Source organism: Pseudonaja textilis, chromosome 14, assembly GCF_049901715.1.
Source record: "Pseudonaja textilis isolate UNSWEBS1 chromosome 14, rPseTex1.2, whole genome shotgun sequence".
In the NCBI taxonomy this organism is placed as follows: domain Eukaryota; kingdom Metazoa; phylum Chordata; class Lepidosauria; order Squamata; family Elapidae; genus Pseudonaja; species Pseudonaja textilis.
In genome coordinates, this window is record NC_142003.1 from 11480954 (window position 1) to 11499811 (window position 18858).

Sequence of the window (18858 nt, forward strand, 5' to 3'; positions counted from 1 at the left end):
CAACTTGGAATTAAGGCAAAACTTCTTAGCAGTGAGGATAATTAACCAGAGGAACAGCTTTCCTTCAGAAGTTATGGGTGCTCTATCACTGGAGGTTTTAAGAAGAGACTGGACACCATCACTTGTCTGAAATGGTATAGGGCAAGGGTGTCAAACTGGATTTATTTGTGGGTTGGATCAGCATTGTGGTTTACTGTGAGCCGGCTGGAGGGGAGATAGGATGGATGCCTCCTGCAACACTTTACCGACCAAAATGGGGCATGGGGGTCATGTGCGGGGGGCCCCACACCCTGTTTTCAGCCTTGAAAGCTCCTATAGCCCTTTGCTGGCCAAAGTGGTGTGTATAGGGGCCCCCGTTTTGGCCGGCAGAGTGGTGTAGGAGGCTGTCCAGGCCAAAAACTGGGAACTGCAGGATGCTACTTCCAGGCTTGCCTTGCGGGCCAGATTTAAGCACTCCGCAGGCCTGATCCAGCCTGCTGGCCTTGAGTTTGACATCCCTGGTCTCGGGTCTTCTGCTTGAAAAGGGTGTTGGACTAGAAGACCTCCAAGGTCCCTTCCAGCTCTATTCTGATTGAGATGATCTCTGCAGCCAGAGGAGCTTGGAGAAACGGTTCCCCTGCTTGCATCAATCTAAAGATGATAGCCAAGCCAGCCTTGTTTCCTGTTGTTGTTGTTTTTTTGAAGTTTTCTAGCCCTTTGATTGCACAAAAATACTGATACAAAAACCTGAGTGGATCCTCATTCTATTCTGCTGTTCAGCCAAGGGGAAATAGTTGTGAAGCTCCTCTGTCTTGCTTCTCAGTTTAGAATATTCGCTCTTTCACCCTCTTTTTTAAAGCAGAAGCATCTGCTGTGCTTTCATTTTAAAACTTGCACCCAAAGGTAGCATCAAATGTAGCCGTCAAGGCACCAATGTAGAAAGTGGGAGACGGTGACTTCTAGTCCTACTTTCGCATGGAAGCAGCTAGGTCACCTTGGTCCAGTTACTTACTCTCAGCCCAACTTATTTCACAGGTTTGTTGTTTTGGGGAAAACAGGAGGAAGGTGTATGGTATTCTCTGCCTTGAGTTATTTGTAAAAATAATAAAGGTAGTAAATAAATAATTAAAGTAAATAAGTAAGTGCCAGATCTTTTGCAAGATCCAAAGATCTTCAGAAGCTTCCTGGTGCAGAATCTTTGTGTCCTTTCTGCCCATTAATGGGATTGATATGTAGTTAGATAAGGACCCACAATTGCACAGGATTAATTTCCCATTTCATTTTGATTTATTTGAGAATGACATAAATTTTTCAATCCTTTTACCCTTGCTCTTTATTCTGAGAAGGGTGCGAAGCGGTAGAAAAGGTGATGCTACATCTTATATTTTTAGCTTTGGCGCACAGGGAACATTTCAGCTTCCCAAAGTTGTCTGGAAATATGCGAACTTTTTGAGGAGTGGGAACTGTGACCATTGTGCCCAAAACTCTGAAAGACCCTTATGATGTGTAGTTGTGAGATGACGCTTCTAAATTACATGTCAGTTAAATTCATATTCTGGTAAAAAAAATTCGGAATGAATATTCCTTGGTCTTGTTGCCAATCTCAGAGAGGCCGAGTATTAGTACTATTATTTTCATGAATTTTCAAATTAAAAACCAAACATCCCTAGATTCTAGTTTCTTTCCTTAACAAATCACCATGCTTATTGAGATACATGTTTTAAAGCAGTGCCAAGCAACTTATGCTTCCATTAGAATTGAATTAAATACATTTCCTGGGCTGCAAGAAGTAAACTTCTGAAACTAGAATTTTCGACTTATTCTCAAGCCACAAAACCTGGAACAAATGTATACAATATTTTGAGGTGAAAAAAATGCATGTTGATGCTGAAATGCATGTAAGGAAATCAGGAAATTTCACCCCTCAGAATTATACTACAATTTTATTGCAAGTAGTCCATTTTTGGCGGTTTGTTTCTCTATTATTCATGAGAAGTAATCTGGAACAGCTGTAAGCACAGAAACAAAAAGTCTTATTCGCATTCAAACTCTTTGCTAAACTCTCAATTTGCAAAAATTAGCTCCTTCTCTTCCTCTATCAGTTGCCCAGCCTATTAACAATTAATGCCAGCTAACAAAGAACAAAATTCAAACAAACAAACAAATTAAAATCTACATTCCAGACTGAAATAAATATATTTGAAAGTCTTAAAAAGTAGTGAAATGAGTTGTATAAAAAGTATTAGAAAGTTGGTCCCTGGCCAAGTTCTAACAAAATGAATCGGGTGAGTGTTTAGCTGAATCACAGGCAGACTCTACAGGTGTGTCAAGAGCGATTCCCTCTTTCACCTGGTTGCTTCTTCGCTCTCAGCTTGACAACAGTCGGGATGGGGGTGGATGGTATGTCAGGGAGGGAACGGAATGCCAGCCTGCAGATCGAGGGACCCTGCTGCCAACCTCAAGGTCCCACACCACAGCGGTTTGAGAGATCCAGACTGTTCCCGTAACAAAAAAAGCGGGTTTAATTGAGCAAAGTAAGGAACTGAGGGGGATGGCCAGAGGGAAAGAGCAAGTTTCTTGTGTGCGGGAAAACCAGAGCCGGTATTGTTTCTTCTGTGCCAATGTAGTGTAGTTTTCCTTTTGGGAAGCACAGTGTCCCAGGAAGTCTCCTTTTGGAACCTCCAGCTGGACAGTTGACAGGGTGTTGGTGTTTGAGTGATCTTACTTGTTTTCCAAATGATAGACCGAGCTCACAATAGAACATGTAGTATTCTGATGTGTTTTTAGAAAGGATTTTTTTCAGTTACCTGAATCTAGGCATAGGAAGACAGACAGGGCCAATCTATTCATAAGCAGAGACTCCAAATATGCAACATGGCTAGGGAAGCCAGAGCTGACAAGATTACTAGGACAAAAACCTAGGATGTGTATTCCCCCTTTTGCCCATAGAGCCGGCCATGACTCTACATTCCCATGGGGTTGGGAATCTGGCAACTGCCATTAAAATATTAAAGGACACATTCTTAATCACAAAGCTCCAAAGAATGTATAAAAGCCCACCTATCTCAACCCCATTTTGTCAGCCACCCATGAAACATGCTGCTGTCACTGAAGTTTCTGGCATCCAAATGAACTCTGAAATGAATTCTTTCATGAATTCTTTCCTTTAGCCAGCCTCATTTTATTTCCAGCAACTTTCTCCCAGCTTGGAACCAGACTGGATTTTTCTTCCAATAATTTGTCATGCCAGATGGGACTCCAAGCTAACCTGACCCACAGACCAGGCCCGGGTAAACCTCCGTCTTTGCTGGCAGCAGATCCCTTGTGTCTGTGGGTGGATTCCCCAGACCTTTCTCTTTGGAACAAGGGTAGTAAAAGGAGTCTTGAACTCAACGGCTGCTTGGAAAGGAGGTGAGTACCTCTATGTTTTAGCTTTTGAAGCCCAGGAGAGTGAGGGGAGTGTGTGTATGCCTGTTTGTGACCAAGAGGACCCTTCTCCCAATCTCAGCTGGATCCCTCCATGCTTTTTCTAACCGCTGTTTGCTAGTCCCAGAGGATCATGACCTACAGACTCTAGAAAGCAATGGGGTTTGGCTGGAGCGCAGGATCTTCTGTTAGAGCAGAGAGAGAGAGAGAGAGAGAGAGAGAGAGACTGTGTGAATAGGGAAACTGAGAAGTGAGTGAGAAGGTCGCTCCAGGGAATCACTGGGCAGAGTCCTCCTAATTAGAAAAGGAGGGGCTCATACTCTGATTAATGTCCTCCCAGGCCCTTTGCCTGAGAACTCAGGGCGACAGTCCACACTCTGAAAGGTACCTTCACCTCATGGTGCGGATCAGTGATGGGATTCAATTTTTTTTACTACCGGTTCTGTTGGCATGGCTTGGTGGGCCTGGCAGGAGAAGGATATTGTAAAATCTCCAGTCAGAGGTGGGATTGGCCGGTTCTCCGAACTACTCAAAATTTCTGCTACCGGTTCTCCAGAACTGGTCAGAGCCCGCTGAATGCCACCTCTGGTGCAGAATAAATCTGTGGCTTGTGAGAGACCCAGGAAAGGAACCTTGGAGTCTCATTGCAGACAATGGCTCAGAGTCAAGAGTCCCACCAAGATCTCCATGTGGGAGGCGGAAACTTGGGATTGGGAAAAATGGCCCATCCAGGCAGGGATGAAGAAAAGGCGTGTGTGCAGGTTGTGTGAGGAACGGACACTAATCAGCAACGAAGCTGAAAAAAAACAGTTTGGCTAATATAGGGGTATTAAAAGAAAACATTGATCTTTCTCCCCTTCTAGATTTTTGCCTTTCCTAATTTAGGTTAATTGAGATTTATGGTGAGAGTGACCAGGATGTGTAAACCGGAGAGTTCCGTTTTCCCTTTCTTTTTTCTTTTCTCTTTTCTCTTTTCTCTTGTGTGTGTGTGTGTGTTTGTGTCAAAGTCTTTGCCGTTGAGGTAATGTAACCGTTAAATGTCTCTAATCCCTTAGAGACAACATTACTAACTTAACAACTGCAGTAATTCACTTAACAAATATGACAAGAAAAGTCATAAAATGGGGAAAACTCACAGTAAATTTCTCACTTAGCAACATAAATTCTGGACTTAATTGTGGTTGTAAGTCGAGGACTACCTGTATTGTAGATTAGCCTACTTTAATTATACTGTGTCAAACCAGAATGATTGATTAAGCAGCCAAACAGTGTGAACATAGGATCGGTTGTTAAATCATTTTCTCAGATCTAATTTTGAAGTTGAAAAAGCGATTAAGTAAGACTGATTTATGTGATAAGCAGCCATAAAGTTCTTTTTTTTCTTAATTGAGTTGGGGACATGCCTGTTGATGGCTAAGCACCATGAATATACCAGGCTATTGCAGCTTGTTCAAGAAATTGTGGTTAGAAATTCTGGCTTAAAATTATATAGAGGAAGTCATCTGTTCTTCCTCTTCATGGAACCTCGGAATCTCTAGATTACAGCATATCTGTGGGCCGAATGGCATCACAAGTGTTACTTTGGGATGTGAGGAGTCAACATGAACAAGCTAAATGAATGATTAATGGCTGCTTTGAAGGAATCTAGGTTGGGATTTAAGGTTTCTCAGCTTCTGTGTTTGTTCCTATTCCATAGGCTCAGTCCCAGGGAAGATACGAAAGATGACTGACCATCCTCAGATGTCTTCAGATCCTTCTACAGCAAATATTTCTTGCCCTCCCTGGAAAGAGACATGCCATCCTTCCCAAAGGTTAAGCCATTGCTCAGCTGCTGAGCCTGGAAAGGACATTGTGTGGGAAGATACATATGGAAATGAGCTGATCTTTGCCTTAGATGATGAGGAAGCTCCAGCTCCAAACCCAGCCGACAGTTTTGAGGAAGATGACTGCAAAGAGCACCCCTTCTGTGGACCATCCTCTCCTCTGTTTCCCCTTGAACCAGATTTCTCACCCATTTCTCACTCCCTGTCTCCAGTTCACTCACCATATCAGAGATCAACTGGCTTGGAAAACTCACACAGCCCCAAACCCTTCATCCACTTGGTGAAATCCCTCTCAACTGTAATTGAGTCCCGGGAAGGCCCATCCCTCAAACCCCAGCCTTTGTTGAGCTTGGTCAAATCCATTTCCACTGAAATTTCTCACTTGGAGCCCGAGGTGACACTGTCCAAATCAGACTCTAAGCTCAATGTTCATCTGTGGAGACAAATCACCCAGCCCAGGAAAAAAAATGGTGATTCCAGGACTGCTCCATCATCTCCCAATCATTCTCCCAAGGGCAGCTTCTTCAAGGCTCAGGAAGCCAAGTTTGAGGACACCAAAAGGAGGTTTTCGGAAGCCAAGCAGGAGCCACTCAGCAGGCTCAGGGAAATCATTGGGGATGAGAATAACATGTCCCCTAAACTCCGGTTACCCCTCTCCGGGCACCAGCAAGGGGCTGATTTCCTTTCTCATCATTTCAAGGGGTCTCCCCTCTTGGAGAGCAATTTGGAACATCCCCTCCATGAGACAGTTTGGGCTGAGACCACCTCATTGGGGACAGGGGAGATGGAAGAGCAGAAGTGGGACTCCTCTTCTCCACATTGCCAGCATGAAGAGGGTCCCTCTGGGGAGGTCTTCCAGGTGGTTGAGACGGCTGAGAAAAAATGCAAGCCCGCTGGCGACATGCAGACTCTCTCACCTCTTGAGGCAGTCCAGCCCCCCAAATGTTGCAGCCCAGTGCCATGTAAAGTTCTTACCTGGATTGCCATCTTGGCCTACAATTACCTGGTCCTCCCATTGCCTCCTTATATCTCCGGCCTCTGCCTTGGCTTAGCCAGTGGGTTCCTTCTTGGTCTCCTGGTTATTTTGCTGCTGGTGCCAAAGCGTGCCCTGTCCCCACAGAGAAAGCCCTCTCCTCAGGGCATGCTGCCCTTACAAGTGATACCTCAGCAGCCATGGGACCTCCATGTGCTCAAGGTAGGATGGGGTCACTGGTGGGAGGAAGCCCAGAGCTGGCTGGCTTCTGAACTTGCTTCTTTTCTTTAGAAAACAGGCTCTTTAATTGTACAGGAAAAGGGAAATGATTATGGAAGGCTGAGCTTCTTCAAGAAAGGAAATTCAGGCAGACCATGTTTAACAACTGCTCTGTTCAGTGAACTGCCAAAGTTACAATGGTGCTGAAAATATAATGGATATGTTTTTACTCTTCTTTTGAACATTCCCTGACTAAAATTAATTCTTCATTTTCCAGGGTTGGATGAACGAAATGCATTTTTATGATCCTGAAATTTATCATCCTTCTCTGACCCATTCCGTATTTGTGACCTTAGAAAACTCCAACCTGACGTTGTCTTATCCCCAAAGCAGCATCCCTCGGCGAGCCACCTTTGGGGAAGAGAACGTTGAGGTGGCTTTTTTGACCCACCGACTTTATGATATGAGTGGAGCTAAGGTAAGATAGATGAATGAACGAATGAATTCTTTATTGGCCAAGTGTGATTGGACACACAAGGGATTGGTGCAAATGCTGTCAATCATAAGGAATCATAAGAATCATAATAATGTATCTGATGGGGTGGTGGGTATGTGTAGTAAGTACAGATTTGAAATTTGTAGGAGAGGCCAGGAGAGCTTTCATCCTTTCATTCCCCCATCTGCAGATACGGTTCTGTCGTAAGAGGTGCCCCTTAGATAAATGGGGGGTATTTGAGACCTCACAGGATCTCCCGTTCCTTGATGCAAATGAAGCCTTTCTTCTAATGCAATCCAGAAGGGATTAAAGTCCTTTTCTTCCTATTGCACTGATTCAAGCTGGACCCTGGGTTTTTAATAAGGTATTCAATCAAAAGGAAGGTCATTTAATTTAAATGTTTAAGTGCTCCACATTATCAGCATTTCTTTTGCCTTTGCCTTTAGTTTCTTAGCTGTCATACCCCACAAAACAGCTACTACCCCACAAAACTGTCTCAGAAGAAAGTTAAAATTGAAATGGCTAGGAACTCATTGAGTGATCCATTCTTGTGCGATTTGGGAAACTTTATGGGAGATGTCTTAGAATAATCATTCTTACTATGAGATCACAGGATTTGGGCATTCTAAGGCAAGGTTTCGTGGGATTCAAACACCAAAGTTCATAAGATAGAACACATAGGACTCCTTGGGAGGATTGTCAGGCCATGCAATAGCATTTGGGTTGTGAAAAGGTTGCTATGGTAATTCAAGCTGCTTTTTCATGGAGAAAATGACTTGATTCTCTTGTGACTTTAAATCGTCTGTTATTTTTCAGGTCTTCCTCTTCCCACCTGGGCTGGCTCGCAAAAGGACATGGAACAAAAAATATCCCATATGCATTCTTTTCCCAAAAGAAGTGGATCTGAAGACCAAAGCACCAGCAACAAAAGACCAAGAAGTAGACTCTCCAGGAGAAAAGAACCCAAAGAAGAAAGACGTATCAGGACAATGCCCAGCTGAGGTCCAAGAAAGGACACTTTATCTCTTTGGCAGAACGGGTAGGGATAAGGAAGAGTGGTACCAATATCTCCTAAGGGCCTGCCAACCTGAACACCATGAGCTACACCACACTAGCCAAGGTGAACTCCTCTCAGGTAAAGCAGGCTGCGAACCATGGATCCAACTCCCAGGGTTCCTTGAATTTTTTGTTGTATATTTTTCATTTTTTTTAACAATGTAAAACATAAAAAATCAATATCTATATAAACAGTGCGCTGTCAGAGAACAGTTGAGTTTGAGATATAGGCAATAATAAGAATAATATTCTTAATATTAGTAATAATCACATGATAGTAGTAGTATTTACTTATCCATTTTAGTAATTTTTCATTGTAATTAAACCTTCGCTTGTACTTTTAGATTTCTAACTTCTGTTTCTATTGATAAAACAAATGCCATGTTACAATATATTCAGTTTTTTCTTTCTCCTTAATTTAAAGTGTTAATCTATCAATTTCTGAACATTTGAATATTTTCTGATACAATTTCTGTAGGGATCTCTTCATTTTTCCATTGTTGTGCAAGCACAATGCTGGCTGCTGTTAATACATGTAAAGTTAGATGTGTATTCCTTTTATTATATTTTTCTTGTAAAATACCCAACAAAAATATTTCTGGCTTTAGATCTATATGTTGCTTTACTATTTTTTCTAACATGTGTATTTTTGTCCAATTTTTTTTGCCTTTGGGCATGTCCACCACATGTGACAATACGAGTCCGGTATTTCCAGCACTTAGCAGACATATCCTTAAACATCTTTGTTAATCTTGCAGGTGGAAAGTGCTATTTATATAACATTTTATATAAATTTCCTTTGTATGCAGTTGACATTGTTAATTTATAATTTATTTCCCATAGTTTCTGCTATTTCTCTAATTCTATAGTATAACCAAAATTCTTAGCCCATGCTATCATTTTTCTTAACTTGCTCTTCTTGCATTTTGGTACTCAGTAAGGAGCTATAGATTTTTAAACTTAGTTTTTCATCTGTCCCTGTTAATACTTGGTCAAGTTCTGTTGGTTCTTTATAGAAACTGTACATTTTAGCATCTTTCTCATATCTTGACTGTATTTGCACATGCAGGCACCATGCTAGATCAATCCTTGACTATTCAATTCTTGCTTAGTTTTAAATTCCCCTTTTTCATTCAAGATGTCCTTATACCTTGTAATATTTTCCATATTGATAATATTCGGATGTATCAGTGCCTCCATCATGAAAAGCTAGACTGGTATTTTCCAGCAGTGTTTTTCTTTAATTTTTGCCCATACTAACATAATGTCTTTGAAAATATCTATGTATTTTATTTTTGCCACACCATAAAAAAGTGTGCTACCCCAATTGCAGATCATGTCCTTCCAATGTTAATAATTGTCTGTGCCTCAAATTATCCATTCTTTCACCCACGTAAATACAAAGGCCTGATAATATAACTCCCAATCTGGCAACCCACCCCCCCCCCCCTTTATTTTTAGAATCTTGTAACATTTTCAGACTTATTCTTGCTTTTTTCCCTTGCCAAATGTATTTTGACATCATTTTATTTAATTCCTCAAAGTCTTTTTTTTCAGCTTTATTGGTATTGTTTGGAACAAATATAATAATCTCAGCAAAATATTCATTTGTATAGTAGCTCCACTTCCTATCAAGGATAGTTGTAAATTTTTCTACTTCTCCAAGTCTGATTTAATTTGTTGCAGGAGTTTGATGTAATTGTCTTCTTTGATGGTAGGATATCTTGCTGTTGAATGAATTACTAAATATTTTACTTTCTTAACAACATTTAATAATGATATTGGTTTATAATTTTTAATCTGCATTACGTCTGAATCTTCTTTTGGAATAAGAGTAATATTTGCTTCTGTCCAAGTATTTGGTATTTTAGCTTCTAACAATACTTCATTATAAACTTCCAGCATTGACAGTCCTAAAGTGTCTTGTCGATGCTTATAGAATTCCACTGGTAATCCATTGGCCCTGGTGTTTTATTATTCTTTTGTCTCTTGATTGCCTGTTAGTTCCATCATCGTTATTGTTTCATTTAACATGGCTTTCACTGTTTCAGACACTTAAGGTAATTCAGCTTTTTCCAAATACTGTTTTATTTTATCTTCTGAAATTTTTTCTTGACCATACAAATTTTCATAGAAATCCTGAATTATTTTATTTTTATTTTCATTTTGGTAATGAAGAGTTCCCTTCTCATCTACCAATCTATATATCAATGTTTTTCTTTCTCTTTTTTTAGTTTAAAGGCTAACCATCTACCTGGTTTATTAGCGTTTTCAAAAAAGTTTTGTTTTGTACTTTCAATTTTTGAGCCAATTCTTTTTCCATTAGATTCAATTTGTATTTTATTATTTCCATTTGATTTTTTTAAGTTCTTTTTTTGGTGGTTCTTTCTGTAATTCTAATTCTAATCTTTTGTGTTCTTCTAGTGTCTTTTGTTATTGCTATTTCCCCCCCCCCTCCCTGTATAAGTTATAGCTAGTCCCCAGAAATACGCTTTAGCTGTATCCCATACATTTTGCAGTGAAATATCTTCTCTTTTATTCTATTTAAAAAAGAAGTCAATTTCTTTTTCCAATGTTTGAGTAAATTCTTTAGGGTTCCTTGAATTGATTGCCTCTTCCTTTTCAGAAACAGAATGAGGAAATTCTGGGATGAAATCATGTTTTGTTTAATTAAATTGAATGGCATCTGTTTTTATCTTGAACCAATCCAATCCCAATCTCAATCTAATTCTTTGTTGCCACATTTTTCCTGGGCCTGGGGGATGCCATTCTAAGGCCGAGGGTAATACGTGCAATGGTATAGCATCCACCTGTGTGTGGATGGGAATAAAAAAGTCATCCATAATAAAGGTGCGGGTTTTTTTACTTTTTTGACTCCCTCTACACATGCTGTCTTCTTCTGCACCCATAGATAAAGAAAAGGCAGGTTTCATATAGACTCACTTGAGCCAAGCAGCTGTTTCTTCAGTTAACAAGTATAAGGTGGATTTTTTTTAGGAGGTAAATAACGTCGAGGACCAAATTGGAGTAGAACCTACTGAGGGGTTAACTTTTGTTTCTTACTTAAACCCAATTGGAGTGATTTTCATCAGAACCAAAACCCTTATGTCCTTGATATTGCTGCACTTCCAGTCCTGACCAGTCTCGTCATTCTTTGTTATAGCTGCCCTTCCTTCTCTTGCTCAGGTATAATCCAGCCCATCCCTGCAGGAAAGGAGACCCACAAGCGCAGCAGCAGCAGCACAGAAGACCTGCTCCCTGCCACTAAGCCCAAGGTGCTGAGCATCAGCAGCCGAGAAAAACTCTTATTGGATTACAATGTGTACATGTCCCAAATCATTCCAACAGTTACTGACTCCGACCCAAAGTCCTGCTCCAATATAGCAGACAGCCCCGGTTCCAAAAAGGTGAGGAAATCTTGCTGAAATCCCAGGAAAAGCAGTTACCAAGTGAAACTGCAACTGTGTGTTTGATCTTACAAAGGATTGGTTGTGAAGTTACTTTTTCATGACTGTTGTAACTGTGAACAATCACTGAACGAGGTAGTTGTTAAACAAGAACTACCTTTATATGTATATAAAATTGAACAAGTTAAACGTATTTTTTAAAAATGTATCGAATTCAATTTAAAGATTAGGAATTGTTTTTCAAAGCTCCTTTTCAAAAATTGAACAAAAATTGTCTGTTGTGATCAATGAGCTTTGATTATTGAGAATTTATCTTGGACATTTTGTAAGTTATCTATTATTCTTTGCAATTTAGAAGTTGTTTATACTCTGCTTCAGCCACAATTGCTGCCCCCAAACTCCCCATTTTATCTCCTCGGATCTTCAGTCTTAGGGAAAAAAAATCTCTATTTTTTTGATAAGACAAGGGAGACATGATGCACTGAGTTTATGGATGCTGGTAAGGTGTGTGACATTCCATTTGCTGAAAAATTAAAACTGATGGTACCATCCCCAAGTATTCAGAGTTTGCTAAAATGTTTTGAAAGCCAACTTTCAGACCCATAAGGTAAACATACCATCTTACCATCAAAATAAAATACCACATAATCTCAAGGCAATCAGAGACATTTGCAAAAGGGGGTGGTGTCAAAAGTATTAAGATGTTTGTGATAACTACGCAACGGAAACTCCACTCTTGTTTTTATGTATGTTGTGCTTTCCTTAAACACCCCCACTTATTTTTGCCAGTTCCCCTGATTTACAGAGTGAGAACTGTAAAGGGCGGTTAGATCTCACCAGTGCAAGTGGCTGATAAGATGAATGATTTCTTTTCCTTTTGTTCTTTTCAGTTCCCTGGGGATGAAAAGCTGACCCCCAACCCTCCTACAGTTTGGGTCAATGCAATGCTTGGCCGAATGTTTTGGGACTTCCTAAGGGAAAAATATTGGGCAGATCAAGTTTCAGACAAAATTCAGAAGAAACTGGGCAGAATCAAGGTGAGAAAAGCTGCTTTCCTTTGTCTTCTTGAGAAAACTTCCAGGGAGCAAAGAAACCCTGCCCTGATGTCCAGGAAGAAGGCTGAGAAAGTCAGAAGGCATTGTTTGCCTGGCTCCAAAGACAGATTTGGAAGCAGATTTGCTCATCCACATGTTGTAGGCATGCACCTCACCCAGGAGTGGGATTCAGCTGGTTCGGCTTGGTTCAAGCGAACCAGATGTTAAATTTGCATCTGGTTTGCTGAACTGGTAGTTGAACCGACTGGTTGGCCCTATCTACCCCACCCCACCTCACCCCACCTCCTAGGAGTCTCCACGTGGCCTATTTTGGATGCAGGTAAGGGCAGGGTCCACGCAGAGGCTCTGGGAAGGCAAAAAATGGGGGAGTCCGTTTTCGTCCTCCCGGAGGCCTGAGGGAAGCCTCCGGGCTCTGAGGAAGGCGAAAAATGGCCCTCCCAGAAGTTCCAGTAGGCCAGGCTCACCATGGCCACACCCACCCAGCAACCAGGCACAGAACCAGTTGCTGGGATTTTTGAATCCCAGCCTGACCTCACCCTACGTTCCCACAGCACACTGAGTCACAAATTCAACAACATTTCAGCCTAGAATGTCATGTAACTCAGCACACATTATTAGATTATGGTCTTGTAAATAATGCAAAGCTCCCTGCTCCAGATCAGTTGAGTGCACCCAATACTTTCTTCTATATATTTAATTTTTGAGTGCTGCGGTGTTCTGACCCAGCTCCCAAACACGACACCTCTGTAGTTAAATCAATGATTCCTTTATTAGGAGCGCCAGCAGTCCTGGCAAAACCTCACACACAGCAGACTAACCAGTCTGTCCGGCAGGGTGTTGAATAGTTGTCTGCCACATCTATTCATCTCCACCCCCTGCCTTTTATCCCCAGAGCTAGGGTGGGGCTTTGCTAGCAGCAGTGGCTCTTCTGTCCCAAAGACCGGCCCACAGGTTTCAACTGCTCTCCTCTCCTCTCCGCCTTCTGCGCATCCGAGTGTCAGGCATTGGACCCAGCTGTTCCTCCTCTTCCTCATTAGCCACCTCCAGACTGGGGGCTGTTGACTCTCCACCCGAGGGCTCACAGATGGCCCAGACTCTGCCTCTCTATCTCTGACAGCTCCACTCCCTCTTCCCCCTCAGAGCTCTCAGGTTGCCTTGATGCTGGCCCTGACTCCCTGGTATGGCTGCTGGAGGAGCCGGTGGCTGACAGGCCACAACATGCAAACTGTCTCATCATATTTAGACCAAGCAACCAGAGAGGCTGTTGTTCTGGATGCAAATGGATTGACTGATATGGTATCATTCTCAGCTAAAGTTCCCCCCTCCCCGCTTCTGAGTTCCTAGTGGACCACAACAAAGGCACTAGAGGCACAGTGCACTGCCCTGAGGCTGGTTCCATCAGAGAATTAGCTGGCTCTGGGAATGGGACTGGAGGTTTGTGAAACCCTACAGAAGAATAGGGGCACATTCCTTTCGTATCTTCTAAATAGTAACTTTCCCACCTCAAAGCAAGAGGCAGTTAGAAAGAGGATGAAAGGCACGAAGGGCATCTTAATGTTCTCTCTGACAAGTGAAGGTGAAGTATGGGTGGTGAGCACAGCACAAAACATCGTGGGCTGTTCCCTGATACCACTAGACGACCTCGCTAGGGCTCACTGCCTCAGAAGAGTGAGGAAAATCCTCAGGGACGACTCACATCCCGGCCGGCCCTTCTTCACTCTCCTACCATCGGGTCAGAAATAGAGAAGTATAGGCAGCTGCACAGAGAGGCTGAAGAACAGTTTCTACCCGTGGGCTGTCAGACTCCTGAACGGAAAATAACTGCATGTCAACATAGTAGCCAGCACATTGTGCAACAAGGTCACATAGTTAATAAGGTTGGGACTGGGTTAGAGACTTCTATTCTCATTGTGAGTTGTATTTTGAGTGCACAAAGGGATGCTCAGCCAATCTTATTGTACACATGTTGTACTCTGACAATAAAGGAAATAATAATAAGAAAGTATACAAATCTGGTTTCCAAGATTGTGTTACCCAATACCTTTTTCTTTGCAAGAAATCTACACTCTATGAATCTTGCTTTCTTGTTTGCGTGTGGCCATTAGGGGCCTGACCTTGACTACTAAAGAATGCCAGCCTGACAGCAGCTTTCTTCCTCTCTCTTTGACTTGTTTCCTTCTTTCTTTGCTCTCATGCAGTTGCCATATTTCATGAATGAGCTCACCCTAACTGATCTGGAGATGGGGACCTCCATCCCACACATACTTGGCACTTCTAGCCCCACTGTGGATAACCGAGGTATGTTTTGGTGACCGGCCAGCCTGTGATTCCCATGGCTGTCTTCTTATGGCCCATGTGAACCTGGAATGTCTGGAAGCGGAACAGCCTGGACTGGCAGGTTTCCTCCAGACGCCTCTGGAAGGGAGCTTTGCTTTTTCAAGTTGTCTGTTCCATATTTGCATAGCTGGAAATAGTGGGACATGGTGTGGACGGGAAAGATTGATAACCAAAAGAAGAAATCTAATTGACAAAAGAAGGAATTATTCAGACTCTAGAAAGGACCAGCCTGGATATGCCATATTCTTTCAGCAAAAGCAGCCACTTCAACTGTTCCTGGGTGGGTGGGTGGGTGGGGGGATCGTTTGCCTCCAAACAAATGATTCTTGCCTCTGGGCACACGGGCACCAAAGTCAGAGTGATACCATCCACATGTCGTGATGTCAGTCTGGATAATGTCTCCAAGGATATCATGATGATGCACATGGTGTCACATGCTCCTCTGTCCATATATTAAGGTTGATACCAAAACAAAATAACAATGCTTGAATGAAACATGAAACATGAATCAGGACAAAGTTTCACTTAACCTACCGTTAGATGGGTTTACACATTATTGTTAGCCATGGTTTATTTAGCCATAATTTAAGGAATAAGGGTACTGTCAAATAGCAATGGCAGAGTTAAAGTAAAGCAAGCATAGGGCCTCAAGCGCTATGTGGAGTCAGCCATCTGCTTTGGAGGAAAGGAGATTTACCAGGCAGCCCTCGGTGACCTTAGACGTTCAGAGAAGGGAGTACAGAATTACAGCAGGGATTTCCTGTGTTCAGGGTAGAGCCATAACCCCTGGTCCATTCCTGGGTGGTTCATTAGCCAGGAATGATCGTCCTTCTTCCAGCAGCCATTTTTCTAGAGCAGCGTTTCTTAAAGTGTGTCCCTAGAACTCCTGGGATCCCCTAAGGTGCTCCCAGGTGACCATAACATCCAAATTATGTGTCAGCCTATGTTGAAATATAATACAACATTAAAATCTCACCAAACCATTGTGAAAAGTGGTAGTAGCAGCAAAGAATGTGTCAATTTTAATTTTTAATACAGTAAATATTGATAAATGTAACCCACACAGACAAATGCAAGGAACGGGTACTAAGAAAGGAAAGGTTTAAGAAACACAATACAATAAACCATAGGCCTTTCAGACGGAATCCAGCCCAGCTGGCACCGGATCCTATCCCAGCACCAAACCATAACCAGTCCTCTCTCCTTTGGCCTTCTTTTTGGCACTGCAGGCCTTTGGGTGGACATGGAGGTGACCTATCAAGGGACCCTGAAGATGACCCTGGAGACCAAGATGAACCTGTATAAACTGGGCAAAGAAGACCTGGAGGAGGAAAACGGGAAAAAGGAGAAGGACAGAAAAGGGTGAGGCTTCTTGGGCCCTTTTTTTAGCTGCCAGCTGAGCTCCTAGGACAGATGCCACCCTCCTCAGAATACAGAAACAGTTTATATTGTCACCTGCCCTGGGAGCTTTATGGTGCTGCCTGTCTTCGCATTCTTTCCTGGAACAACCAGCTATAAGAAAAAGTTTGTTTTGCTATTTTTTATTTTTAAATATAATTTTATTGAATAATTTTTAACAAAATAAAAACAATGCAAATATTAGAAGAGAATAAAATAAGGAATAATAGTGAATAATAAGAAAAAAACAGAAAAAGAAAAAAGAAGAAAGAAAATAATAGAGCAACTTCTAAAAAGGTAGCTTTGATCTTTTTGACAGTGGTTATAAATGCATTTATATGTTAACTTCTCTATCTGAAGTTACATCATAATTTCCTTCTTTCCATAAGCTCCCCTTTCTAATCTTCAAATCCAGGAATCACAGATCAATTTTTCTCTTTTTTCAGCAAAAAGTACATAAGTCACTGATAAAGTAATTGTTGATATTTCACCTATCAAAGTTAATTTTTCTATCTCTACTATTTCTGTTATTTTCACCAAACTCGGTCGTGGGTATTTTGGAATCTTTCAGTTTTTGTGAAATGGAAAGTGGTCACTTTGCTGCACTTCTCTGCTACTTTTGAGGCCTCTAGTACACCATAGAATCTCACTGAGAAGCCACAGTTTCACTACGAAGTCAGATTTTTTTTTTGCATTTTTTTCATCTGCAAACTAGTGTGCTGGTTTGCTTTACTACCTTAGAATGCTTTCCAGATGACAGGATGACAAGGAATATGTTTGAATTAATCCTATTCTGGATTTGCATAGCAACCTGATCTATAAACAAAACACACTAATTCACAAAAAGCATAACATCTAAATCCACCTTCTCTGTCTTTATTTGTAATGATTATTTCATTAACTGATTCAGGAGACGGTAGCTTATTAATGAAATAGGTTTGTTATCAATGAAAAAAGTGCCTCTTTGCTGGTTCACAACAAGGGTATGAAAGAAAAGGAGGAAGTTTCTGACCTCATGTCTTGAGAATAACTTGGTTCTAAATTGGAAGCTATTCAGTTGCTGAAATACTTAAACGCCAGAAGAGCTTGCAAAAGAACTTGCAGTGAGACGCTGGGTTGGAAGAGTTAGGGTCAGTTGAAGGGACACTCTCTGAAGAAGCCCCGTGTGTGACCGGAGCTGGCCTTGTCCGGAGCTGAGCTGACTTGCATGTCTTGAATTCAGCTGATCTGAACTGGCCTGAGAGCTGAGCTGAGGCCAACCAGTGGCTGCATTGTGACCGAGGCAACAGAGCTCCAGAAGCAGCTCGGGCTCCCATTTTCTGCAGCGGGGTTTCCTTTGCCCCTTTGGGTGTGAAAAGAGCTTTGGGTGAGGAGATGGTGCTGTGTAAGGGCTGCCCAGAAAAAGGCAAAACCTGTGAAAAGGAGGGCAAGCAGGGAGGGTTCTCCTCTCCTGGGCTTTGGTTTTTTCCTCCCATTGCTTTGTTGGCAGAAGGCTAGGAACCCCCTGCATTGCGCCCCCCCGGTCAGAGAAGAAAATCGATTTCAATGAAAGTCCCATAATCTGCCTGGCTAGCCAGTGACAGAGACGTTGCAGAAGAGGCAGAACTAAAGGAAGACCCACAGGGGGAGGAGCAAACCAGTCAAGATGGCAGCTGTGGTCATGTGACCGAAGGCCGCCTTTTACAGGCAGGAGGCATATTAAAAGCTTCGGGGCTTCAATTGCATAGTCCATGGCCATTATCCTGACTTATTGACCCAGCTGCTTCCCTGACACTCTTTGTCCCACCAGGTCATTATTTACCAAGGTTTGTCTGGCAATTTGTTCAGCCTAAGAAAGACACCAGAATGCAATCAAATGGAAGGTCAGTTTTTGCGGATTGGAGCATTAGTGACAAGGGTGAGGAATGCAAGAGCTGATTTGTGTGACACCCCTTTGTCCATCAACTGTCTCTGGGGTGGAAATGTGAAAAAGACAACTAGGGCTGAGGATTCAAATACAGGCTTTTCAGATGTCATAGAATACCAGCATTGGAAGGGACCTTGGAGGTCTTCTGGCCCAACCCCGTTTAAGCAGGACACTCTATAGTACCACTGTAGACAAATGGTTGTCCATTCTCTTCTTGAAAGCCTCCAGTGATGGGGCACTCACTGACCTCCTGCTGAGCTATTTAAGAAACTCTTCTATTCTCCAGCATTGTCCTCCCCCTGCTAACAAATCCCTTTTATTCTCATCCTGTATGAAGGTCACTTCGGATTCACTTCTTAATCTCAGGAAAGGGAATTAAATCCCCAGGGCAGACTGTGAGCCTGGCCCCCATGGCCCTGCCAAGGGCAAATCTTGCAAAGGCTGCCAGCTTCTCACCCTGCTCTCTTTCTCCTTGCAGCTTGAAACCCCGTGTCGACCTGTTGGCTGAGAGCGATGCGGAGTCCTCCAGTGCCGGTTCTTCTGAGGAGGAGGAAATGCCCGTGGTGGAGCTCTCGGGGATCCCCGGAGAAAGGAAAATCCCTCCTGGCGTTGAAGGGTAAGCCCCCGGGTGGCCCTGGCTCCGTCCCCACTTTCCACTTAGCATTCCCCAGTCATGTCCTGGTCCCAGCAGGTGGACGTCATCTCCAGCTGAGCAGGGGAAGAACTAAAGCCCTCCTTAGCTCTACTGGGGTTGGAATGGCATTTCCCTCCTCCAGCCGGTCC

General features: G+C 42.6%; 1 protein-coding gene across 8 annotated transcripts in view; it reads left to right on the forward strand.

The window, feature by feature from the left end:
• LOC113438576 (testis-expressed protein 2-like) overlaps positions 1-18858 on the forward strand; it is a 37291-nt gene that overhangs the window by 9039 nt on the left and 9394 nt on the right. For 5 of the 8 annotated variants that reach the window (XM_087912518.1, XM_087912524.1, XM_087912526.1 and 2 more), the window contains 9 exons: positions 3185-3390; positions 5102-6423; positions 6698-6898; positions 7733-8051; positions 11159-11379; positions 12270-12416; positions 14633-14732; positions 16001-16133; positions 18554-18691. In XM_087912518.1, the coding sequence (XP_087768644.1) occupies positions 5128-6423; positions 6698-6898; positions 7733-8051; positions 11159-11379; positions 12270-12416; positions 14633-14732; positions 16001-16133; positions 18554-18691 (2555 nt within the window). In that variant the 5' untranslated portion in view covers positions 3185-3390; positions 5102-5127. Of the gene's footprint in view, positions 1-3170; positions 3391-5101; positions 6424-6697; positions 6899-7732; positions 8052-11158; positions 11380-12269; positions 12417-14632; positions 14733-16000; positions 16134-18553; positions 18692-18858 lie in introns of all 8 variants that reach the window. The other 3 variants (XM_087912519.1, XM_087912523.1, XM_087912521.1) reach the window with 2 other exon arrangements.